This window comes from Pollachius pollachius, assembly GCF_949987615.1.
Source record: "Pollachius pollachius genome assembly, chromosome: 7".
NCBI classification, from domain to species: Eukaryota; Metazoa; Chordata; class Actinopteri; order Gadiformes; family Gadidae; genus Pollachius; species Pollachius pollachius.
In genome coordinates this window covers 11811937-11838418 of record NC_136940.1, presented here as the reverse complement: position 1 = coordinate 11838418, position 26482 = coordinate 11811937, and the positions used below count along the sequence as shown (strand labels likewise).

At 43.6% G+C, this 26482-nt stretch overlaps 2 protein-coding genes and 1 long non-coding RNA gene across 6 annotated transcripts; 2 read left to right on the top strand and 1 right to left on the bottom strand.

Annotated features, from left to right (window-relative positions):
* The first annotated feature begins 842 nt into the window (after positions 1-842).
* tmed5 (transmembrane p24 trafficking protein 5) lies at positions 843-4435 on the top strand. The gene is made up of 4 exons (XM_079739390.1): positions 843-1127; positions 1626-1723; positions 1818-2001; positions 2621-4435. The coding sequence occupies exons 1-4, from the start codon at positions 957-959 to the stop codon at positions 2837-2839; spliced, it is 672 nt and encodes a 223-aa protein (XP_079595516.1). The 5' UTR covers positions 843-956; the 3' UTR covers positions 2840-4435.
* A 681-nt stretch (positions 4436-5116) lies between these two features.
* On the bottom strand, positions 5117-7347 carry LOC307078105. Its single transcript, XR_013811969.1, has 3 exons — positions 7185-7347; positions 5860-6852; positions 5117-5733 (listed from the first exon to the last, which is right to left on the bottom strand). It is a non-coding gene; the product is annotated as an uncharacterized lncRNA (long non-coding RNA).
* Positions 7348-7471: 124 nt separating this feature from the next.
* pigc (phosphatidylinositol glycan anchor biosynthesis, class C) lies at positions 7472-14081 on the top strand. 4 transcript variants are annotated; one of them, XM_079739595.1, is made up of 4 exons: positions 7472-7523; positions 7929-8187; positions 8928-8963; positions 12611-14081. In XM_079739595.1, the coding sequence occupies exons 2-4, from the start codon at positions 7960-7962 to the stop codon at positions 13265-13267; spliced, it is 921 nt and encodes a 306-aa protein (XP_079595721.1). In that variant the 5' UTR covers positions 7472-7523; positions 7929-7959; the 3' UTR covers positions 13268-14081. The 4 variants fall into 4 exon arrangements, with proteins under 4 accessions (XP_079595721.1, XP_079595724.1, XP_079595722.1 ...); XM_079739596.1 differs by having other exon boundaries at positions 7473-7523; positions 7855-8187; XM_079739598.1 differs by lacking the exon at positions 8928-8963.
* Positions 14082-26482: the final 12401 nt, after the last annotated feature.

The window sequence follows — 26482 nt, the reverse complement described above, 5'->3', positions numbered from 1 at the left end:
ATAATAACTCTTCGATAATCTAATAATGATAGAAGGAGGTTTGTGTGGTTTTCACTTATAAACTGTCTTAGATAATTTCTGTGGGTAACATCAGTTTGAACCAGACTGTATACAATCGTTTAAAAGTAATTTAAAATCTATCAAACAGTTTAATATTCCGGCACTTTAACACAGCAAAGCTTCTTCATGTTTTGTTGATGTTTTTGTGTTTTATTGTTTTGGTTATTTATTTGTTGCCTTGTTTTGTTAACGAAAAAATATATTTTTTTATCGATTCAAAGTATGTATGTATCCAAAGAAAATGTTTGTGTATAGTAACCTAACAAACTGTCTTATATATATCAATGAAACTTAACCACCCTCTATACTGGGCTACTAGACGTTAAAAACCACATAATCTGTTGCGAAGTATTCAATTGACTGCCACAACAAAACATTAAAAAGCTCCTCTGCACTCTGTCGTGCACACTTTGACGCGCTGCCGTTTTTTGGTTGGTCATCTATGGGTTGATTCTTGTTGGTATTCTCAGATGTAGGTGTAATACAGCAGCAATAAATTATAGTAGCAGCAATAAATACAGAAATGAATCAATCTCTACTTAGAAAATGTAATTTTCCCTGGTCCAGAGAACGTGGAACTTCATTTCCCAGAGATCACTGCAAACCCAATACCAGTGCGATCATTTCATGAAATGTTATACCGTTACACGAACATTGAGTAATTGTGGCCACAAAAAATAAATACAAGAAAAGAAAAGACAATGTGAAGTCCTTTCAAAAATATTTGACTACGATTTTTTACAGGCGGGGTCCTCAAAGAATATCAGTCCTGTCCTCGTGAACGTATGAGCTGTCCAACAAGTTTTAGAGTGCAAGTACAGGGACTTTAAAAGGGGTTCATCCATCGCTTCGGCTGTCAAATTGTTTATTGTCGATTTACTATTGGGGTTATTAGGATGTTTCTGGATTTATCGCTAGTGTTTTTTGCTTTCTCTACAAGGTTTATTGCTTTGGCCGCATTCTCGCAGTCTTTTGACAGCGACTTCACGTTTACTCTACCCGCCGGTCGGAAGGAATGCTTCTACCAGACCATGAAGAAAGATGCATCGTTGGAAATTGAATACCAGGTAGCTTCCAAGTTTAAATACCGACATTAATATTTTCTGATGGTATTTAACAACACAAACGCAGCACAATTTTGTTAACATGGAATTATCAGTAAAGTAAATTCGCAATAACTGGTATTATCAGCCCAATGTTCTTCGGACAAATTAGTTTGTTTTAAATAAGATTTTTTTTATTTTTAAAAATTGATGTTACCGTGGTCAGGTGCCATGTCAGAAAATAGTTGGTTATACGAACTTCACCAATACTTTGTTTGCATGACAGCTTGTTTGATTATTCATGATGTCAATGGAATTTCTGGTCGGAAATTTACCCTTAAATGTGTTGCTTTTCGACAAATAGTTTCGTTCAGGCATTGTAACTCCCTCTTCTTCAACATTGTTATGTATGTCATTGGGATTTTGGGTTAGGGTCTACTCTTGAGTTTTGTATTTAACATCTTGTATATCGTGTAGTGCTATTCAAAAGTGTCTGTCTGTGTGTTTTGCCTCTATCTGTAGGTGTTAGATGGCGCAGGCCTGGATGTTGACTTCCACATCGCTTCTCCCACTGGTCATGTGATTTTCAGTGACTATCGCAAATCAGATGGCGTGCACACGTGAGTTTTATGCGACTATAATCAGAAGCCTTCAACACCATCACCGCCGGCATCGTCATCGCGTATGCCAACGACCTGTTTGTTATTCCTCCAGAGTTGAAACAGAGGATGGAGATTACGCATTCTGCTTTGACAACACATTCAGTTCCATATCGGAGAAGGTTATCTTCTTTGAGCTGATCCTGGACAATATGGATCAAGATTTAGAAGACGACGATGACTGGAAGGAGTATGTTCATGGAACAGATATGCTGGACATGAAACTGGAAGACATTATGGTAAGAAGTTGTCCTGACTTCAATAACCTCTGTGTTGTACAGAAATATTGAACAAATCATAATAATTTGTTTGCAAAATATTTCTCTGCAACAAGTGTGAGTATTTAATGTTATCTTTTGAGAAGGAGAACTGACTAGGTTTCTCATTTCATGAGGTGCAGTCGTTTTTTTAAATGTGTCTTGCTAGTTATGTTTTTTATTCAGCCTGGGTTGTGTTGGCAGTCTGCTGAATAGATGACCTAGTTGAGAGTCGGGTCAGTGTGAACGTTCCAAAACAAGAATAGATTTTATTATTTGAATAACTTGATTATTGTGCCAGTTAAAGACCAACTACGATTCACTGATGGTCTGAGCAATCGCATTAAAACCGTAGCAGTGTTTGATTACAATTAAAAGTTTTACCAATAATCTTCGGTGTTGACATGTGAGCAACAAAGGCTGTTGATCCCTCTGCATAAGACTAAATCTAATCTCTCATAAATGTAGCCTAGATCCTAGTTGGATTCCATTTACAGTCAGGAAGTTGAGGGCAATGGAGATGGGATCCACCTTTTACCCAGAACCCCTGTGTGTTGGAGGAAGCGCCTCTGACCATATCCTCATTTCCTTCCCCCTGCAGGACACAATCAACAGTGTGAAGGCCCGACTGGGAAAGAGTGCACAGATCCAAACAGTGCTGCGGGCCTTTGAGGCGCGCGACCGCAACATCCAGGAGAGCAACTTTGAGCGGGTGAACGTCTGGTCTGTCATTAACATGTTAGTTATGGTGCTGGTGTCTGGCGTTCAGGTGTACTTGCTCCGCTCCCTGTTTGATGACAAAAGGAGAATGCAGACGTAACACTTGCCCCAGCTGCAGAATAAGAGGTGGAACAAAACACACCTAGTACACAAATAGATCACCTGACGTGGCTGCATTGTACATGACTCTAAAAGGGCACCATCTAAACACAGAATCATACAAAGAGATATAATATGTTAACTTAAAACGTATACATATTTACTCAAATGCCAAAGGTAATTTTGTTCTGTTGACTAACTGATGTCAGGTGAGCAGTGCGAGGATCTTACTGTATCACCAACTTTATCCCAGGAATACTCTTTCTAAACTACATAAACTTAATGGGGTCAAACTGAGCATAGAAATGCTCTATACTTGTATATTACGGTGTATGTCTTCCAAACAGGCCTGGAGCCATAGAATGTTGGAGAATATCCTTCTTTCATGTGATATAAGTTACTGAGATGCCTTTGCCTTTTTCTAATAGCCATGTTTTTAAAACCTTGTTACCATCAGACTTTCGTTGATATAATATCACTTTCGACTATCATTCAACAGCAATTTCCCCAATCTGTGCCTCTTTTACCAGTCTCTTGCCACCTTGAATAGCTATTTCAACCTTTACAAATGGCCCCTCTCCACAGGGCTCTGTGTTGAAGTAATAGGGACACATTGCTAACTGTAGTTCATAGCACCCAGGGGGAGAGTGGAGTAGGGAAAAAGGGCTATCTCCATGGCATGGCTCCCAGGCTGCATTGCCTGGACAGCAATTGGCTTCACTCGCCCTCTTCTCTTCAGCTGTGTGGCCGCTATGAGTTTCTGGTTACATACACCTTGCCTGTGAAGATATTGAGTCACATAAGTCTATTTCTGCTTTACTGACCAGCAGTTGGGTCATCGCCACTATTAGAGAGGCTAGAAATGTCCCAACAAAATTTAGAACAGACCTCTGCAGTTATTTGTTGGCTTTATTTACTGGTCTGTATAGTCAAGGTCATTGGAAACACATAGAGAAATGGTCAGCAATGTGATAAATAGGATGCACTGTCAGAGCTCTAGATCTGTGTGGGTTTATGAAACTTTCCATCTGTTCATGGGTTTTGATTCGATTTTGTTTATAACGTCAAACAAAATGTCAATTTTATCATGTCGGTTACTTTATTATATCTTTTGACTGCATTGATGTTTGCCTTTTTACTTTGTCAACTAAAGGGTCTCTGTCTCCATCTTCTGGTGGTATTTGAAATTCCTGAAGAAGGTTTTAATGTACAGTATTCTTGTACAGAAATGTCGCTGCATTCAATTGTATTGTGAACAATCTTTTTGTTAGGACATTGCTGTGGACATTGCAGTGACCTGATCCCCTGACGGGCTGTCTAGGGATCAGGAAATGTGTCTTTATCCCTGCCTTAACTTCAGTTAAATGAAATGCATTGTAACATTTTTAAGGGTTTCTAATTGAAATCCTCCATATGTTAACCTTTGTTAAGGGTATGTTCAAATGCTTACATTTTTAATTAGAGATTTAGCGTTACATCAAGTGTTTTTCAATTACCTTTAGCGTAAACATACATTTTGCTATTGTACTTAAGCAGTAGTTGGTTTGACAAACTCAGCAAACGCATCAGTTATTTTCCAAATAAATAAACAAAAGTATTACCTGTTATAAGAATGGTAGCCAGCCGACAAACATTTCTGGGCTATTTGATTGAAATACATGTACATTAAAAGACCACCTTTTCTGAATTGCCTACCGGATGTTTTGCGAGAATGCCGATCAGAGGAAATACGTCACAGGTATGGCATACGGAGCTGTCACGAGCATATATATATATATCACTGGATACGTAACGGCAATGTTGAGCTCCGGTCGGCTGACGGCACACCGCGGCGGCCATCTTGAATGGGTCAACCCGCTGCCTAGTGCATTGCACAATATGGAAAATTCATACAAACATGTAGCAAATTTGAGCCGTGATGGCTCAGTGGATGACACTAAAAACATCATACTTGATATTTCATTATTGATTCTAAGTGGTAGGACTTTTTTTTTTTCCTCTGTTACACAAAAAACACTTAACACATTTAACTTGCCACTGATTATATCTATCAGAAATATTTCTGCTGAACTCAGATGAACATTTTATTTCAAGTGTATATATATATTTTAAGTATATAGCTTCTTATCCATTTAGCTTTTTGGCTTATAACTGTCAAACCACATCACACTGGACTGTAACCAGCAACCCTCCAGAGATACAACTGGAACTATTGATTGAATTTATTTCAGACATCAAATACAAATTTAACATGAAAAATACAAAAAGAAAGGCACAATAAATATTTAATAAACTAACTTCCTGTGTTCCTCATATTTTTATATATATATACAATTTGCTTTATTTATGATACTATAATTGATATTTACAAACCATACATATACAACTTAAAATACTATATATTTTATAATTTATACAATCCATATCTATTTTTATAATTTGATGTACTATATTTACACTTCATATATTATTTTTATTGATTATACAATCCTTATGTACAGTTTGTTACAGTATGTTTACAATTATATATATATATATATATATACACACACATACATACATACATACATATATATACACACACACACAGTCGTTTTCAAACTCCTTGAAACAGGATGGTTTTTCCTAGTTTTTTTCGGGAATTTCCACTCTGCTAGGTAAGCGAGGCTAATTTGGCGATATGATGCAGCCGTATTCGCATAAAGCAAACACAACCAGCGACAGGAGGAGGGACAGGTGATTGTCGATGCCAAACTGGCTTTCTTGGACATGGCTCCCCAGTGCAAAGACGTCCTCTGTCCCGATTTCCTCTCTGACAAAGTGGGCTACAACAACCTCATCAGGGGCTTTCCCTGGAGAGTGTTGACGTATTGCCCTCTACGCAGCTCTCACCACCTTCAAAAAGAGAATTGGTAATGTTAAAGCTGTGACTGTGTATGAGAGATTGGGTTGGGCTATTGGTCATTGTTGGGCAGCATGCTAGCTGTGAATACAGATGAGCTGATGGATGTTTTTACTGACCTTTACAGTTCTTTTTGAAGGAATCATCAGCCCACCGTTATTCCGAAGTTCCAGTAGATGGTAGCTCTGGTCAAATGGGACAGCTACAGCATCGGTCACTAGGCTGGCACGGCACACATCACAGACAGGCTGCGAAAAACTCTTTGCCCTCAGTTCACGCTTCCTTGTATTCCTCTTTTACCTCTGCAGTCTGATTACATTGTCCCTTGCCTAAATGTACCCCTCCTTTAGAGCAAAAGGGAAACTGGACAGAGCATAGGTGTGGTCCTAGTAAAAGGGAGGAAAAAACACCTGCTGTCTTATCTAACTCCAAGTGTTATTTCTGTTGGCTCGAAAACTCCCCATTGTATGTGAAAGTATTTATTACTACTCTATGAAATAACCCCAACACATGTTAAAATAATACTTTTGGAGTTGAATTCAACTGGGAAATGTTTAACCCTGAAATGTTAACAATCTTATCATAGGCAGACATCAAAGCAAAATAATACAATTAAAAAAACCTTACATTTGAACAGATTTATTTGTAAGTAGAGCTTTATCAAGTTTTGATTATTTTATGTCACCCCCCCACCCCCATGTGATGGAGGAATGCACAGTGCATGTTGGGGGCGTAAATATTTTTTCAACCCTACTCACAACAAGCTGAGACTGAGGCAGAGCTGCAGGTTCAACAGGGGCATCTTGAGGGATGTACATTGAAAGGCTCTCCTTGGCTCGCCTTGAATTCGAGGGGGTCCGGTCAGTGTTGGCAGTTGACTTAAATAACATTGAATAACATAATAAATCAATAAGTTTCACTGACATACAAGAAAGCCTAAATAGTATACCTAGTCTAGGTATACAAGTCTGATCCTGACAGTTTGATCAGTCCGGTCAAAATGCTCTGGCTTGAAATGTTTACTGCAGAGCATGGTATCGTCACTGGCAGCAAAACCCTCTCTTTAAAGAGCGACTTCCCATTTTCTTCGCTGGTCACCAGCTTTGGAAAACCTTAAGGAATAAGAAAAAAGGCAAGAGAAGTTACCATTTAGGTGATGGTATTTACCAAAACCAATTTACATTTAAACTCAAGCTAGGGTTAAGGGGGAGCAAATCATTTCACATTGTAACGTTCACAACCCTAAACCATACATAGTTGCATTGGCATAAAGGTTACCAAACTTAAGTTACAGGGGAAATTGAATTGTGTAAATAATAAAGTAAGCAGACGTTTAACCAGCGATACAGTGTTACTAGCGCGAACGATTCACTTTCACCGTAGTTCTCCACAATGTAAGCTAGCTAATGATGACTAAAACATTTACTTAAGAAATGTATCTCACCTGTGTAAAGGGATTCCCTCTGGTCTGGTGTGTACTGAACGACGGTGTACACACCCGAAAGCAGCACAATGAACTGGCATTGTTTTTTTTTTGTTGAGAAATGAGAGCTGTGAACACATATCTATGGCTGCCTGACAGTCTGAGAGTACCTACTCAAGACCCACACAAGATGGCGGCTCCGTGTGCCGCGGCTGAGAGGGGCGTGGCGTATCTAGTGTTCTATATATATCTATGGTCACGAGGGCGCTGTCTTTGGATTCGTCGCGTCGTTCTTTATTTGCGTCTCTTCCGGGATGTGAAGAGACGAGGCGCCGGGCAAGAAACCGGAACATATACCAGGTAAATACACATTTGACGACGTTCATCTACATACTCTGAAGAAATTAAATAGTATCTCTGTAGTTGACACCCGCTAACTAATGTCAGTTCATAGACACTTGACAGGCAATATACTTATGTATTTAACCTGTGTGTTACGTAAGGTTACAATTCATAACGCATGGTGCTTTGCATTAGTGTGGTAATATATGAACAGGTAAGATGTTATGTTGGCATGTTATAGGAAAGTGAAAAGCCCCATGTGAGAGCTTTACGAGATACGTAGTCTTAAAAGTAAATGCAGCCCTATGTGGTTGGTTTAACTGATTTACTCTACTTTGTGTCGTCCTAGGTCACTTATTCTGTTCGTACGTCCACTTGAGCCTTCGAATAATATGTCTGCATGTCTTCCCCGATAATGCCAAGCATCTGATTGGCTGGAAGCCTGGTCAATGTGATGGGGCCAGACATTGCTCCGGGTCCTAATGTTCCCTGGCGGAAGGTTCTGTGGGAACGCCAGCCGTTCCCTGATAACTATGTGGATGAACGCTTCCTGGAAGAGCTCCGAAGGAATGAGGGAATCCGGCAGTACCACTACTGGGCTGTGGTGAAGGAAGCCGTTCTGGTCGGCCAGCAGTTGTCCTGTGTGGCCATTTTCATCACTCTCTGGCTCTACATGGAACAGGTATGAAATGGACCTTCCCACTGTTGGTGCGATATAGATTTGGTTCTGGGACCTGAGGGGTATTCCATCAACCAAGCTAAAGGCAAAGACGGGCTTATTTTGCTTAGCCTCGCTACTTTCAGTTAGAATTGCGTTCCATTAAGTTCACTTTAAAGGTCCCATGGCATGCTACTTTATGGATGCTTTAATATAGATATTAGTGGGCCCCTAACACACAATTTGAAGACGTTCCCGAAATTCAGCCGTGGTGCGGAATTGCAGCCACTACGATCCAGTCGCACATTGAGCTTTCCCCAAACGCGCCGTTTCGGTGTCTGTAGCTTTAATGCAAATGAGGAGGAGAGAGGCGGGTCAAGGAGGAGGGTGGGGGTGTGGCCCTGAGCAGCTTGTGGCCACGGTACCATGCGCTCTGTTTACAGTGGATGTATCACTATAGAGTGGCGAAGTCACGCCTCTTCCGGTAGAGCCCAAGGGACCTATGAGATCAAAAAATATGAATGGGTTTCAATAGAGAGAAAGTAATTATTTTCTGGTCCCAGTCTTAAATGCCCTGGATTACACATATGTTGTTTGTGCATTTAAATGATAATTTTTCATGCAAAGAAAACTAGAAATTTTCGCGTAGAAGTTTGATAATGTTAGGCTTTGTGAACTACAGCTCTTCGCTGCTCTTGACGCGAATGATATACGTCACCACCCGCACTTGGAACTCATGTCGATCTCTCTGCTCCACTTCACAGCTTTTTTCCAAGGGGAGGATAAAAGCATCGAAAGAGGTGAAAACCATTGTGTCGGGGCATGTGGAGAGTTTCAGTTATGCCGATGGGGAGATTGTCGGTCTTGTCCACACCAGTCGCAGGGAGCTTGACGTCACATACAAGACATGTCTTTCTAATTGTTTTTTGTCTACAGCCTTTAAAAAATATATATATATCATTTAAATCCACAAACAACATATGTGTAATCCGGGGCATATAAAGACTTGGACCAGAAAATAATTACTTTATCTCCATTGAAACCCATTCATATTTTTCGATCCCATAGGTCCCATGGGCTCTACCGGAAGGGGCATGACTTTGCCACTCTATGGCGAGGCGCACACAGCATTTGGCCGTGTTCTGTAAATATTCTAGAACACTCCGGGTGCTCCGGCGGGAGTCCTGGAGCTCTATATCTAATTAATATGATATTATACATAGATATCTATATCATATAATTTATTTTTTGGACGATATTATGAATCTCAAACGACTGCGTCAGGTTCTCTGATTTCTCTGGTTCTAACACGTCAACATCAATCTGAAGCAGACTATACCACGACATGGAGGAGAAAGGGATTGTTCCCTGCGATTGTTTCCCGCTTGAGCCCCGCTTCTCAGCGCTTAGGCACCAACGCCTCCTGCAGCGGGCAGCGGCAAGGCGGTGGTCCCTCGGCAGAAGGAAGCGGGGCTCAAGTGGGAGACATCGAGGGCAACAATCCCTTTCTCCTCTATGTCGTTGTTCATGTACTTCAGGGAGTCAAAGCCAAAGTTCCTTTCCCCAAATTCCTTCTCAACCATGGCTGAGATAACCCCCACTACGAGTGTTGTTGTGGAAATACCAGAGACGAGAGTCCGACGTGTTATGCGCCATAACACCAACAGCAGAACAGTTATCCAAATAACAAAGAAGTATAGGCCTACAACACTTGCGTTACAGTCCTGGAGCTCTATATCTAAATAATATCATATACATGCCTGATAGCTTTCAGGCTCCCCGCCGGATTTCCGGCGTGACGACGTATCTGCGAAAAAAATAAAAATCAAGTTTGCGCTCGCGTGATCTGACACTAACCAAGATTTGAAAGCGTGTTCACACCAAAAGCGACGGGGCGGCGCGACTCCATACAAAGTTAACGTATAGGGGGATTATTTGTTTATATACATGGTGGATGCGCGGGCAGAATGAGGGCAAAAGGAAAATTGGTTTGACCGGTTGCCATTGTTATCTCTGTGTGGTTAATTTGCAGTTGCGGTGTTAATTAGCGATTTTGTCAGCTTACTGTTACATTAAACTGTAATCAAAAAACACAGTTATATGCTATAGACCCTATAGTATCTGTGGTATAAAGGCTGGGCCGAATTTCGAATTATAAATATTTACACTTTATGTTGAAAGTATAGACCGTCGAGATTCCCATTGACACGAATGGCGTGGTGATTATTCTTCAAAACGAGAGCTGGTAAATTGTGAAAAATAAATTAAACTCTAATCAGACAATGCGGTTATATGCTATAGACCCTAGAGTATCGGTGGTATAAAGGCTGGGACGAATTTCGAATTATAAATATGTACAATCCATAATGTTGCTCTTCTTTTCACTCTAGCAGTCAACACGTGGGAATGTGTTTTGTGTTTAACTACAGTAGCCTACAGTATGATCAGAGTGCCTATTGAGAAGGATAAAGGATCTTTGGTATGATCACTAGACGCATTTACATGGACACATCTGATCCAAATAGAAGCGGAAGAACTGCTCAATCGAAATAGAAATTGGATCATGTATACGCCTCAATCGGAATACAATTCTCTGATTGGAATATAATTCTATGCAGAATAGAAGTGTAGTCCCCTATAATCAACATGTATACAATTATTCCGATTAGTTTGGGGTGGGTGCGGCTACTTTTTAACAGAGCAGCTGCAGTAGTTCGCAATTGGTCCACTCCGTCTGTACTTTTATGCACACCGAACTTGACCGCTGTCAAGGAAAGTGGATTTTTTGCCTGATTCACGTCTTTCTTATCACTCCGCAAGTAGTCCGGTGCCGGCTGCCCGCTGCCGGGCGGTGGTGCTTCGCGGCATTGGTGCCTCACGGCAGCGGGGCTCCGGAGGGAGACAACCGCGGGCAACAATCCCTTTCTCCTCCATGTCGCAGTTCATGTACTTCAGGGAGTCAAAGCCAAAGTTCCTTTCCCCCCAAAAGCTCTGGGCGGGCTAGGCAGAAAAAGGGGAGGTAACTTGGCCCCTTATGACGACATACATTTTTTCATTTTTTCAAAGGCGAGCAGGATATCTAGTGCTCGTTTTACACCATTTAATGCCACTGGTGGACGATAGGCAGGCTGGGGGAACTCGTATTAATGTTAGAAAACCTCATAAAGTGAGATTATCATGCCATGGGACCTTTTATGGGAATCTCCGCTAAGTAACCATGGCAATTTATCTGACCAAACTAACCTGGTTGGTACCAGGCTAACTGACGGGCTTACTTGATCGGTGTTTGAGAGAAGTCCATCTGTTGGAAACAAGGTTCCCCCAAGCCTAGTCCTCACGATTTTGTCATAAATTTACATATATGAAGTACAAACAGCGTATATTTTTACTAAGGGTCTAAGATTGAATGATGCAAATAAAATAATTAAATGAATTGCTATCAATGTTATGTTGGATATTTTCTCAACACCTTTTTAATTAAATCTGGGTAAGTGGACTAGCATTTGCCCTGTGGTACGGGCGACCTGAGTTCGCTTCCCAAGTACGTCATAGAATTCTTGATGTTGGCTTAATTTTGTAATTCCCTTTATGTCAGAGTAAGAAGGCCTAGCAATTGACTTTTATATAATAAATATGTTTTACAATTTTCCACCAACCAAAATATAACTTAATGTAAATATTAATGTTGCTGTTAGTGAAGCCTTTGTCACAATGACAAAGACACTGCTGCATGGTAAATTGTCAGCCACATAAATTCTATTCAGGTGAGTTTCTCGGCAGGCAGCCGAGAACACCTCTGTTTAGATAAATACTATGGTTATTAAATTTACAATATTCAAAGAAATGGAAAATAAATGGCATGAAAAGTTATTTTATTTCTCCAGTAATCCTTTCTAAATTATTAATAGCGTGGGGATTGAACCCCGGACGACCGGGTGCAAGTCCAACAAATTACCTCGAGACTATCACCCTGACTTCAAAACTATTGTCAATATTCAATTAAAATATGTTACGCTTAATACTACTGCATTCAAAAGATCTGCGATTCTATTGCAGTTTTTATTAATGGTTATGGTGTTCCCTTTTTGAGTTAGTATATGCTTGTATTCCTCCTAGACCTCCACCGGCAGCTTCTGTTCGCTGCTGGTAAAGATGCCGCCCGGTCCTGTTCGGACATTTGATCCATGATTCGACATTCACGGTTCTGGGCGGGTTACATATCTCGTGAGTGCGCGTAATCCACGATAACGTTAGCCTGGTTTGAACTAACCTGACCAAGGCGAGGCTGAACTGGGTTGATGGAATGACTCAAGTGGAAGTTGGCGTTAGTTCTAGCTGGGCTTAATCAACTAAGCGCCGCCTTCGTTAGAGACTTTGATGTTTACTGCTCTTTATTTTCTTCTGCCACTTGTGATTGACCCTGAGTACCTGACCGGTTTTGTTCTAGGGTCTGCTTTCCCCAGAAGCTCTTCTGTGGACCAGTCTGTTCGTTGGCGTACTGGGCTACGGATTACACAACGCACTGAGGCCGCAGCTGGGCACAGACCGCGAGCCCCGCACGCACCTGGCAGACCTGCAGAGTGCTGCCATTTTCCTTTCTTTCACCTTTGGCTTTTCGCCAGTTCTGAAGACGCTGACGGAGTCTGTGAGCACTGACACGGTGTACGCCATGTCTGCATTGATGCTTCTGGCCCACCTGGTGTCGTTCCCGTACGCCTACCCCTCACCCACTGGCAGCCTATCCCTTAATGCGGCGCTGTTTGCCTCTGTGTGTTTGGCGTCGCGGCTCCCGGGGGCCCTGCACACCTTCGCCATGCTCAGCTGTGCCCTGTTGATGTTTGCCCTGTGGCCCTGCCTGTTGCAGAGCATCAGGGACCATGCCATCGGGCTGTCCGCATGGCTGTGCGTCGGGGTGTGTCTTGGAGGGGTGGGGGGCCTGGCGTCCCAGTGGCTGGGGGGGGCTGTACTCCTGGCCCTTGCCCTTGTGAGTGTCATCCTGCTCTGTCCTTTACTGCTGGTCAAGCTGCAGAGACACAAAGACAACATCCAGGGACCGTGGGATGAGGCTGAGATCCACGAGGAGCTCTGTAAAGTCCCATACTGAGGTGTATAGGGTGAGCGCCCAACATGATGATAAGGCATTATGCAGAGGGACCGGCAGCCTCTGTTGCTCTCATGTCAACACCAAAGATAATAGGTAAAACTTGAGGGAATGCTGCTACGGTTTTAAATTGTTTGTGTGTGATTGATGTGCTTTTCTGCCTAAAATTACAAAAGCTACTTCTTTATACTATGTGATAAATCTCATAGTTGTTTTATTTATACTTGTTTCTATTTTAACATAGACCTTACTATTTAATGAGTGGGAAAGAAAAGGGGCTTGAATTCCACTGAAAATATGGTTAATATTTAACTGTTATTTTATGTTTTAGAAGTATTTCCAAATTTTTTTTTATTGAGCATAGATGAACATGACATTTGTGACTGCTGTCTGTGATCCAGTTGCACAGTGTAGTAGCGGAAAAAGCCACTAGATGTCCTAACTTAACTTCTGCTGGTGTATTCGTAGTCCAGTGTGACTTGTTATAGAATAGGGCCAAAAGCGAGGACAGGTTAAGACTTTTCATTTTCCTGTGCTGTGAATAATTTTGTTATTCTAAATTAATTACACATTGCTTCTCCAAGCAATGTGAGCTGGAACAATATATATCAATACCTCTGTGTGACTACATTCCTAGGGGATAGACACGATATATACGTTTTCTACAGTTTCTGCTACACCAAGTTTCTCTGGAATTCAAAGAGTAAAGACTGCCATACATGTTTACCATGTAATTCCCAACCGAATCTGACTTAGAAATGATGCATATTAATAAAACGTATATACTTAAGTATTTTGCTGAATGGTTGCTCTTAAAATAAACTACTCCTTTTCCCCTGGGAAATGTATCCAATTGTATATATTCACTTTTGTCATAGCAGATTGAGTAATTTTACGCATTTTTGTTTACAGAGCTCAGGCAAATTAGAGATTTCCGGAGGCAGAAAGCCAGGGTCCAACCTTTCTGGACAATGATTTTTATGTACAACACAGGTCCAAACGCAGACATGAAGTTTTCTGATGGAGGGATAGCTTGGCACACTACTATACAGCAGGTTTACGTATTGTGCACCTCATTGACATCTCTCATGCCTGAATGATTGTTGGTGTATATGGGAAATGTAGTTATCGATAGAAAAGCATAATCTGAAATAACAGGAAACTGGATCCTGCATCCTGAAATAGTTGAATGTGCAGAGCAGTTTTGTATGTGTAATATTTTTTTTTCACTAAATTGAAACTTGCCGTCAAGTTTAGGCCAATGAATAAATATACTTGATGTTATTATGCTACATATAAAAGCATGCTTTAACATCTAAATATGTGGGTATTTTCCAACCCTATTATTTATGCAAATGTTCTAAAAGTCAGGGAGGAAGGAGAAAAAAATCGGTGGGGGGGGGGGAGTATGGTTTTTGACATTTTGGTTTTCATTGTTTACTTAAATGGGAACCAGATGTAAATGCTATACCATTCAAAAATGTATTCTGGTCAAAATTAGCTATTGTGTATTGTATTTAATTGTATTAGCTGTAACAATTGAATCGAACTGTGCGCACTATGCACGATTAGATGTACAAGGGGCATAATGGTATGATTGTTGAGATCGTTACACCCAGGCAGTGTGTATGATAGATGAGGGATAAGAGGCAGGGATAGATTGGATAGAGGAAAAATGTGAGGGAAATGGACGAGAGAAAGTAGAAAGCGGGAAAGGCCCTAAAGAAGCTGTTGGAGAGCGCAGAGGAAATACGGTGGAGAGAGTGGGGGACCCTGGCCAAGAGTCGGGGTGCAACCCGACAATGGAGGAAAGTGAGCAGAGAGAAAAAAGAAAGGCAGGGGAAAAGAGATGTTGCATGAGGGAAAATGGGGAACGTGCAATAAAACAAATGCATGGTACAAAGCACTGAAGGGGGTTGAGGGAGTGGGCTCAGCCTGTTGTCTCTGGCTCCTGACTAGTGAAGTTGGAACGAACACTGGCCTGTCTGCTGTGGCTGATGGGAAAGGGAATATGAGAAACACATTTTCCAGCAGACCCCCACCCAGCTCAAATAACACACTCGTTCCCCCCTATGCCTCTGTAGCCCAAGGTTTGGTTACGGGTGTGCGTATGTGTGAGTTTAGGATTTGTATGTGTGTGTGTACGTGCATGCATGTCCTGTACTGTGTGTGTGTGTGTGTGTGTGTGTGTGTGTGTGTGTGTGTGTGTGTGTGTGTGTGTGTGTGTGTGTGTGTGTGTGTGTGTGTGTGTGTGTATGTCAATGGGTGGGGGGTGGGCTAGAATGTGGCCCGGGTGAGTCTAAACCAGTGGATTTGTGCTTGGATGCTAACCCAACATGTGGTCCCTGGGCTGAGCCACCGCCAGGTTGAGCTGTGGACTCCTAGAAGCCATCAATGACAGGAGGTGTACAATGCAATGCAGGATCAGTGAAGTCAGGGGGGAAGGGGTGTGCCGAGACGAGAAATGGCCATTTGAAAAACAGTAAGATGAGTAAGAAAGGCGCCATTTCCGCGGTGGCTGTTCGATATGAAACATAGATATAAAAGGTATGTGTCGGCAAACATACACACACACACACACACTATCTCGTACATGAAGTCGCCCACTTGTTTAATCTGAATGTAGCATAGTACCAAATATAACTGATGTGTGTGTGTCAAACAGAGCATATCTATAGAGTGTCTAAGAGCAGATCAAAAATTGTGAGCAATCCATCACTTGGGAGCGAAAGTAGAATTTCATTTGTTTGTCCATAAGGTGCATGAGTGTCTTCGCTAATATGTTTTTGAAAGCAATGAGAATGATCGTCGACCTAGCAATGATCTGTCCAGCACCAGTTGGCTCAACTGAGCAGTCCTGCAGGCTCTCGGCTCCAACCATCCAGGTGACCGGAACAAACAATCACACGCTAGCCTTGATTACAACTACAGGGGAAAAATGACTATTAGAGTGTTAGAAGTCATGGCAGTACTAGGGGCTTCTCCATGAAACCCGGTTCCAGGCGTGGTTGCAAGCAGCATGTGTACCCATTGTTAAATCAGAGCTGTTGTGCTATGTGATAGACCTCAGCACAATGCAATTACTAGGGAGCGTCCGTGCTTGAAGAGCCAGAGAGCAGTTCGGGCACAACGAAGGTGAGGAGGGGGAAGGAGTAGAGGGATGTTGAGGGGGTAAGGGATGAGGGTCCAACTGAACTGCTGATTAGAAACAGACGAGCAGAGGCACACACATAGTAACCCTAACACACACGCACACACTCACTGGCAAACACACACAAGAAACACTCACACACAGGCACGCATTCATAGTGACATCATAAGCTAAGAATGTGTTGCTGAGGAGCCAACGACAGAGCTGCATGAAAGGGGTGGGGGACTCTCCCTCCCTCCTGTCTCACTCTCTCTGCGAGGGTGAAAAGGAAAGGGGTTCCAGCCTTAGTTTCCGAGGTTAATGTAGCCTCAGTGTTCATAGGGGAGACTGTTAAGGTGAGGGCAGGTGCAGTTTCCCATAGCTAAGTTCAAGCTTGGTTGTAATTCGGTGGCTAGGCCGGGTGGGGGTGAGGGAGAGTGCTATTGCTGACCCCACCTTAGCTCACAGCAAAATAATCTTTCCAGCTGTCCTCCTGAGAGTTACGGGCCAGCTACAGGGACCTGTAGTCTTTATACACATTCCAGCAATTCATTTAAATAGGGAGAGAGGCTTCCAAGAACTGCATTCACATGTCAGTTATAACAAGCACTACAGGCTGCATTGCTGAAATGTCGACGAATGAACAAAGTGCAACCAGGCGCAGAAAGGATAAAGTCAAATGCACACACAAAGAAATGCTCACAGCTACACACAAATTTAGACATAATTCCCCCCCCCCCAAAAAAAATACATAATACATTTTTGTCCCATTCCATAGTCTCAGCAAGGCTAACTTAAAAGCGGGTGAGAATCTGGGGCTGGCCAAGGCCCATCTGTTAAACATTTGTCTTTAATCACTCTGTTGTTCTGACACGGGTCCCTTCTCACGGTTGCACCACCTCAACTACATGGACCTTTCTGATCCTGTGTGGGTGGCTTTAAGCAGAGAGAGAGAGAGAGAGAAAGAGAGAGAGAGAGATATGAATTGTGGGACCTTAAGTGTGCGGGGTCGGGGCAATAAGCGAGAACACAGGGACAGGGGGAAGGACAACGCCTACTATGACTTGATAAAAATGACAGCACTATAAAGACGGATGGTCGTAACTTAGTAGCGCACACACTGAACCGAACTTCAGTGTTGCACAAACCATCTTTTTCATTCGGAGGCTCCTTGCTATTATCTCCGGTGCTGAAGCCAGCACTGTGAGATTTATTTATTAAAAATTGTTCTATCTCTTGCATCTCCAGGAATTTCTGCACAGTCGGGTCTTATGTTTGAGGAGGTTTCCTGGGGTTTTTGATGGCTGTCACACAAGGACAAAACCGCTCAGACACACTCACATATGCAAACGCGCACACTCCAGCGCACACACACATATGCGTACACACACAAACACACACAGACACTAATATACACACATGAGAACACATATAAATACACAGAACAGAGAGTACAGGAAGGGGGGTGTGGGGGCGCCATTGGACATACTTCATCGGACACATTTCTGGCCAATGGTTCTTATATTCTCTCTTTCTCCCTCTCTCCCCATCTCCCCTCAACCCTTCTTTCTCTCTCTCCTTCTTTTGTGGTGAGTATAGCAATTCTTTCCAAACAAGAGCAGCCTCATCTCTGATCCAAGCACTCTGGCTTTGATTAGCTGCTTAATGAGCCTGCTGTTGGTATGCTGCGGTCTACGCGCGCACACACACACACACACACACACACGCATAGGCACACAAGCACACACACCATATAACATGCACATGAGCACCCACAAGCATACACACACGCATGAGCATGAATCCACACACACAAGCAGGCATACACACAAACAGGCAAGCACATGTACATACACACAATACACATGCGTACTCACAAGCACACACACACACACACACACACAAAGGATCACAAGTACATATGCAGACACACAGACACACACAGACCAACACACACATACATAAACACAGACTGCTCTCAGAACATAGCATAACAGAGAACTATAAACAAAAGCCACATGCGTCAGTACAATCATACAGCCTTTGCTTCAGCTCCAGATTCTAAACACTCTTTCATTGTCTCCCTTTGTTTCAGCCACAACCCTACAATTAACAAACACACACACACATGCAAACATACACATGCAAACATACACACGCACACACACACACACATATACACACACATTCACCCAGGCAACCTTCGCCATGCAAGCTTCAGCCCAGAGTGTTATACTAACTTTTTTATACTATGCTTTGTTTCTATACTTTTATACTTTGCTGTTAAATTATAGTGAGTAGTTGGTTTTAAAACATCACTATCCTATACTGCCCGACACATTTCACTCTCACTGATTCACTGATGCATACAATATAGCTTCTCAATGTAGCATTGTAATATATTCAGCTATATTTATATATGGCATAAGATAAAAGGATGCAGACAGATTTGGATGAGGTGGTGCTGTAGTTAACACCTACACCACCACTGTTACTCTTATCATGCCTACTGCCCTGCATATCAGAAATACTCATGTTTACAAGCCCACTCAGAGAGAGAAGCCGTGGGTCCATAGTCTGTCATCGCCACAGGGAGTTATGAATGAAGGAGAACAGAGTGAGGCGAACCAGACAGTACTGAGGGGTGGTGGGGTGTAGGTGAAGAAGTAAAAAAAATATGAGGTATGGAGGCTAGTTGCACATGTGAAAGTCATTACTCAGATTCAGCTCTAATACAACATTTCTCCGAGAGGGAGGCCCATCCCCCTCTTGTCCTTCTCTCTCCTTCTCTCCTCTCATTGCCAGCTCACCCGGTTTCCTCTTTCACTCGAAGAAGGGGAAGATGGGAGAAAATGGATAACCAAAAATACAGAAAGATGTGACCTCCCGTGAAATAGAAACAATAGGCAATTTGAGGGCAAAGTTCCAGGTCCATGACAAAATCCCTTTTGTTCAGGGAACAGGCGGGTGTGAAGCCACAGTGACAGACCTAGATGTTGGTAGCAGACGTAAGTCTCTCCCATTGCTCCCCTGAACCCTACGACTCTCTCCCCTCTTTCCTCTTTTTCTTTTTTATGCAAACTTTTTTTTCAGAGGGGCCCACTTCCTGTTGCAGAGGCCGAAAAAAAAATGACAGAAGGCGATTGGCGCTTGTGCAGAAACATCTGGAATCGCTTTAGCTCGGAGAGAGAGGGGTGTCAGGGTAGAGAGGGAGCTGAGCTCGTTCTGATGGGGTAGAAATAGAAAGTACAGACAAGACACAGAGGAAGAGGAGGGAGCAGAGACTTGTAGAGAGAAAGAGAGAGAGGGAGAGGGAGTGAGAGAGAGAGACAGAGGGACAGACAGAGACAGAGGGAGGTGAGCATGAGAAGAACAACAGAACTCAGGCTGACCGACCTGGACAGCAGGGATGGGGAGTTTAGAAAGTGTGCAAGGGGGAAGCTGGGGGGGAGGGGAGAATCAGCATATTACTCCAGCGTCCATTCCCCAAGAGTCCCATCAACCCATATATGGCCACCTCATTTCCAGCCTACCTCGCTCTCTCTCTCCCTCTCTTTTTACTCGCCCCTATTTCCTTACGCCTACCCTGAGTGAGAGGACAGACATCCCCAGCAGCTGAAAGTGCAAATGTGCCACGTCAAGACTGGATACCGAGCCTGGACCGAGCGGCCTTCTGGACAACACCCCCCCCGCCCCTCCCAAGCAGTGGAAGACATTTCCAGAGGTGGCACGCCGGTAGGACCGGAGAGGCTTAACTGCGTGTGTTTGTGTGTTTGTGTAGCGTATGACCCCCCACATTCTCCTGCCACACATCCGACGCCACGGGACAAGAGAGAAGAGATTTTGTTGGGGGGGTTGTTGCATGCTGAGTGCGGGAGAAAAGACGATGAAGGTATCACGGCGAGAGGGGACGAGAAATATGGGTCCTGCTCGGTCATCCCAGTGTTCAGACTACCTGTTCAGGCTCTTACTGGTGTACAGTAGTCTGCACATTGGTTAGACAGTGCAAGGAAGAGCCTCCTGGTCGCCCCTGCTTTTCTCGTCGAGACACACCGATGAATTGTGCATGAATGCGTGTCTGTTTGCATGCAGCTGCTGTTGGTCCGGGAGAAAACAATATACTATAATGTCGGTGGTATGTACCATAGTAAAAGCCTATGAATCAAATGTCCTTCTGATATAGTTAACAATTTAAAAAACAGTGACTAACTTATATGTCTACATACCAAGAGTCAGTTTAGGAGAATCTTGTTTAAACAAAATACTTTGTGAATGACTAAATGTGTAAGATCCTGTTCACACATTTACAGTTTGACTTGCTTACCTTGTGGCCTCAGCACACAGAGACTAAGATTCACTAATATAATGGCTGTGTGTGTGTGTGTGTGTGTGTGTGTGTGTGTGTGTGTGTGTGTGTGTGTTGTGTGCATATGTGTACATGTGAGTGCTTATATGTGCACTTGTTTGTGTCTGTCTACATATCTTCCTTTTGGTGTCCGGGTGGTCAAGGAAAGTCATACATCACAGCTGTTATGTCTTCAAGACTAAAGAGATGATATCCTTTCTTCCTTCAGACTAATGGATCCTATAGCATGCCTGATATATATAGCATGCCTGATCACACACACACACACACACACACACACACACACATATAGAGCGCAGGGGACGGTAGTAGATTGAGTGTATATAAGTTTTGTGTGATGTCTGCTTTTCCTCAGGCAGGACGGTGGCCCCTTGGTTGGGGTAGGGAACAGGAATGCCGGTCTGCTCAGTGTTGGAGCAGAGATTAAAACTCTGACCGGATAACTACCACGGTGTGCTGTATATTGATGGACTTTAGGGTGCAAGGCCTTCTGGAAAGGTTAAGCAACTCCTCGGGATTTCCAAATGTATGACTGTAGAGAGGAGGACGGGGATGTGGGGGGATAGGAAAGCAGGGCCAACAGGAGGGAGGTTAGACAGCGGAGTTGATGGAGGTGAGACGGGAGAGGGAATGGGATGGGGGTGGGGGGAGGGGGGGTGGTGTAGTGGCAGGAGGAGGGGGGGGGGTGAGGTGGAGGTATAGTAGTAAGTGTTTCGGGGGGGGGGGGTTGCTGGGGGTCTGGTAGGTGGATGGGTGGGTGGCGGAGGGCTGTGCGGGTGGGGGCTGTAGGGTAGAAACAGCCATGTGGGATTTCTCTGGGCAGATCTTGGAAGCTGGTGTTTGGACAAAGCCTCAGATTTTCCAGCCAGGAATGTGAACAGTCCCAGGGAGACTGCCAACCGCAAAAAGAGAGAGGCAGAGAGAGACGCAGAGAGAGAAAAAGAGAGAGAGTGAGACAGAGGCAGAGAGACGAGAAAGAGGTGAGGGGGAGAGTTTTAGGGAATAGTATAAATAAAATGCGGTCACAAATAAATCACGAAAGTGTGTGTGTGTGGGGGGGGGGGGGGGGGGGGGGGGGGGAGGATTCTTTGAGAGCACACATTTGAAAATGCATGCATCTAATCTGAACTCATATAATAACATGAATAACTACGCCCAATAACTACGCCCAAGGTCCATTGCTCGGAGGTCAGCAGGGATTTGCTTGTGTTGAGTCTGTGCATCGTTTGTTCAGCAGATGCGCCGAGTCAATGGCGTAACTGTGTTTGTTGATGGCCAGATACTTGTGTAGTGCAATGGGGATGACAGTAAGCGGAAGAAAACACAAACTGAGTGTGTGTGTGTGTGTGTGTGTGTACAATATGCATGCCTGGAGCTGTGTCTAGGAACACTGCGTGCTCTGATGCAGTGTTTATCTGAGATTGAGCGCCTGTCCCAGGAAGTGTATATTTTCCTTCACTATTTGCATGGCAGTTTGTTTACATCAGACTCTGTGTTCATATTATATACTGTATATATAAGTTTGCTCACTGTGTGTGTGTGTGTGTGTGTGTGTGTGTGTGTGTGTGTGTGTGTGAGGGTGTGTGTGTGTGTATCTGAATGTCTATGTTTGTTAATTTGGCTTGGGGCAGCTCCAGCTGTGACAGACTGAACCGCTCCAAATGCCTTAACTCCCAGAGGAGGAAGGCAAGAGGGGTAACAGAGAGGGGTGGGGGGTGTCAAGAGGAATGAATGGGGTGGACTGGAGGGGCTCAGTATAAGGTGCTGTGAGTGCAGGAGCCTGGAGAATTTTTGTGGGATGGATAAAGTATGCAAGCAAGTAAGCAAAGATGGAGATGGAGCAAAGATGAAGACACTCAGATGGAGTGTCAGGACGGACGGACAGACTGATCGGTTAACGTGGGGTAAAGGGGTTGCTCATTGTGTGGCCTTTGGGGACATTGCTGCTAAATGTTCCAATTTTCCCTGATCTGTGTTTCCCCCAACAGTAAGACTAATGTCAATATGCTTGATTTTTCAATGTATGTATGTGCGACTTCAGTGCAATGTGTGTGTGTGTGTGTGTGTGTGTGTGTGTGTGTGTGTGTGTGTGAATATAGTTCACACACACGCACAAAGTCAGACCTTTGCCAGCTTCGTTCAGTGACACTCAGCGATGTTTTTGAAGACTATCAGTGTTGTGGTGTGTCTGCCTGTCTACACTTGCTGTGCAGACATTCTGCTCCTGTACAGCAGGCACAGACAGGCAGACAGATGGCAGCCCCGCAGACAGACGGGTCTTTCAACCAATCATGGCAAGGCTCTCACCTACGTTGTTTATAGAAGTCTTCCGTCGATTCACTCCATACATTCAAAGGAGAAGAACGCACCCCCAACACTTGGCCATCCACCTAATGTCTTAACATTTGAATACTGCCCTCTGAGATGTTGGTATTAATAAAGCTATTATTTACTTGTGCTCTTTATATTGATACATTGATTATTTTATTTTGTCAAGTCAAGCCATTAAAAATGTTCTTCGACATTTCTTTTGTTTCACTCATACTTGAAATGTTAAGTTATTACATAAAACAACATCAGAGGAAAGATAAATAAACACATTTGGAGCTCTAGTTTTGCTATTTTCAAAGCCATGTGTGCACCTCAAGAACTAAACGTGAAACGTGAAGCTAATGCAAGAGGGGAAGCAGCGAGGCAGGGCCTTACCTGGGAGTCGTCGTACCAGAAAATAACTTCTGCGCTGAGGATAGACCAGAACCCCTTCCCTTTTTTTATGTAGTTATCCAGGGAACTTTAAAATTGAAGGTGAGTAAGGGTCAGAGGTCAGAAATGATTACAAGTGGGAGTAGGATAATAACTCTGTTCTGCCTAGCTACAGCTTTTCTCTCTGGTGGACGGACATTAAAATGACCAATGCTGCGGAGAGATTATGATAGGCATAAGATAAATGCTTATTATATTGCCATGCTGGATTGTTTAATAATACCAGTTAACAGAACTTCAAGAGAGATATAAAAGGAAAGTATACTAAGTTGGTACAAAAGGCCTAAATGTAATGTTATGTACGCTTAGCAGGAGGGTATCGAGTCATGCCAAAAATGAATGCATAAAAGCACTGCCTGCTACAGTGCCTCAACAGTCCACTTCATGGAGTCTGGTTATCCTATGAATCTATGAGGTCAATCATAGATCATATTAACTCAATCTAAATAATTCCAGCTTGTCTGTTTCCATGGAACACATTTGTGTCTCATTGAAAATGTGGTGCAGTAAAAAAAAAACTAACCTGTCAAGAAACCCACTGAGTCATGCTGATTAAGGCCTTGTGCTTGGTGTTGTATTAGGCAAGCCTAATTTTGTAGTGCAAACAGACACACAAAGACGCGTGGTTGTCACACTTATTGGTTTGTTTCTTAACTATGATTTCAAAGGCATTGTAAGGGGCAGACAGACCTGTCTTAGAGAGAGAATATTAATATTAAGGATTTTGGGTGTTGTTTTGGGTCTCTGGTGCTCCCACACGCATACAAACTTTGAAAAAAGTCTGTACATGATTTTTTGAGTGAGATATGCATTTCTGAAAGTACCCCACCTACAGTTACCAAACGAGCGAGTCAGTTTCGGGGCCCCCTCCTACGTAGGAAGAGGGCACAGTTGCATATTACCTCCCACTTTCCCACTCCCCCACTCCAATCAGAGCATAGCTAAGATTTTGTGGGCCAGCAGACGAGCAGCTCCGGCGGGAGGAACTCGGCGGCAGCTCAGCTCCGGGAGTACAATCCCTTTCTCTGCCGGACTTCCACCGATGCTTCGGCGGCAGTCCGGAGGAGGAGACATGGGGAAGAAAGGGATTGTACTCCCGGAGCTGAGCTGCCGGACTGCCGCCGAGCTACCCCCGCCGGACTTTTCACTTTCCCGGAGGAAACCCGCCGGAGCAGCAGGAAAGCTTCGGCGGCAGTTCAGCTCCCGGAGTACACCGCAGGAGCTGCCGGACTGCCGCCGAAGCTTGGGCAGCGGCCGGACGGCTTTGACGGCGGCTGGACTGCCGCTGAAGTTTCAGCGGCAGTCCGGCAGCTCTGGCGTGGGGAACTCGGTGGCAGTCCGGCAACTCAGCTCCCGGAGTACAATCCTTTTCTCCTCCATGTCGCGGTTCATGGACTTCAGAGAGTCAAGGCCAAAGTTCCTTTCCCCCAATTCTTCTCAACCATGGCATTATATAAATACCCACATATAATATTATTATATTATATTATATTATATTATATTATATTATAGTATTTGATATTATATAGATATAGAGCTCCAGGAGTCCGCAAACGGCAACAATCCCTTCTCCTCCATGCTGTGGTTCAGTCTGAAAGGTCATTGGTCAATGGGCAGCAGCTCATTTGCATTAAAGCTACAGGCACCAGAAACAGCGCATTCTGAAGGGACTGAAACAAAGGGGAATAGCGGTAGGCAAGATTTTTTTTTCCTAGAGCTATTTCCAGCAAACAATTTCAAAAACTATGTTTACTTGTTGTGAAAACGCCATAATATGTCTCCTTTAAACATTGAATTACTACTAAGAATCCAACAGTGTGTGACTGTGTGTTTGTACCTGGTTAAAAAGTATCTCTGTGTGTAGATGCAGAGATCAGCCTAGCCTGCCAGCCATGTGTCAGACAGGAAGAGCTTCCGCTGGGCCAGAATAAGCTGCTTTCATGTCCTACTTCCCCTCTGACCATCACTCCAGCACACCCTGAAGAGAGAGAGACAGGGAGGGAGAGAGAGAGAGAGAGAGAGAGAGAAAAAGAGAGAGAGAGAGAGAGAGAGAGAGAGACAGGGAGGGAGAGTGAGAGAGAGAGACAGGGAGGGAGAGTGAGAGAGAGAGACAGAGCAGGAGAGAGAGACATTAAGAAAACATGAAGAAACAACAAAGTCTAACTTCTATCTTGAAAACTATTTGATGAGAAAGAGAGAAAGAGAGGGAGGTGGGGTAGTTTGTGGGTTTTTAAGGAAGGGTGTGCTAAATCCCCTTTCTTAGTGTAGTAACGGAGGGAAAGGCATTGTGCAAGGATATATCTCACGGCTGAACTCTTTGAGGCTACTGCAGGGCTGATGTCACTGGGCCTCCGTGGAGAATGCATTAACAATGTTGAAGAACCATGAAGGAGGCAGCAACTGGTGGTGCTTTAGCCAGTCTTTACATTCTCTCTCTCTCTCTGTTCAAGGGTCTAGCTCTCTCTCTCCTTCTCCCTGTCTCCCTCTAGCTGGCATGAAAGTCAAAAAGACAACATTTCCAAAGCTTTAAAACAAAGAACAACACATGTTTATTATGTGTGATTAACTTTAGATCTCTTTCTCAATCTAAGTCACACACACACTCACACACAGATTGCGTGGTACTGGACAAGATGGTACCCACCAGTCGCTCAAACTCAGGTCCCACAGTCCAGGTTGTAACACAACCCCATGAGAACAATGAAATGTTCCCCTGTCCCAGCTACCACACACTACCAAGGCAGAGCAGATTTAGTTTAAGAAAGGTCTGTGGATATATCCAGTGAAAACAGACACAAAGAGAATGCCAATCTGTTGCTGTGAGGTCGCAACATTAGGCACAGTGTGTTCACAGCGTAAACTAACACACACAAGCCAACACAACTTTGTCGTCTGTGTCTCATACTGTCCATGTCATAATTTATTATTTTATTATACACTGAACACAAAGACAAACAGC

What these genes read in the sequence shown, in the direction of transcription:
- tmed5 (XM_079739390.1), top strand. Translation starts at nt 957, where the DNA reads ATGTTTCTGGATTTATCGCTAGTGTTTTTTGCTTTCTCTACAAGGTTT. An exon ending in AAATCAGATGGCGTGCACAC is followed by an intron (nt 1,724 to 1,817) that starts GTGAGTTTTATG and finishes TTATTCCTCCAG; the next exon opens with AGTTGAAACAGAGGATGGAG. An exon ending in TGAAACTGGAAGACATTATG is followed by an intron (nt 2,002 to 2,620) that starts GTAAGAAGTTGT and finishes TTCCCCCTGCAG; the next exon opens with GACACAATCAACAGTGTGAA.
- pigc (XM_079739595.1), top strand. Translation starts at nt 7,960, where the DNA reads ATGGGGCCAGACATTGCTCCGGGTCCTAATGTTCCCTGGCGGAAGGTT. An exon ending in TCTGGCTCTACATGGAACAG is followed by an intron (nt 8,188 to 8,927) that starts GTATGAAATGGA and finishes TCCACTTCACAG; the next exon opens with CTTTTTTCCAAGGGGAGGAT. An exon ending in GGATAAAAGCATCGAAAGAG is followed by an intron (nt 8,964 to 12,610) that starts GTGAAAACCATT and finishes GTTTTGTTCTAG; the next exon opens with GGTCTGCTTTCCCCAGAAGC.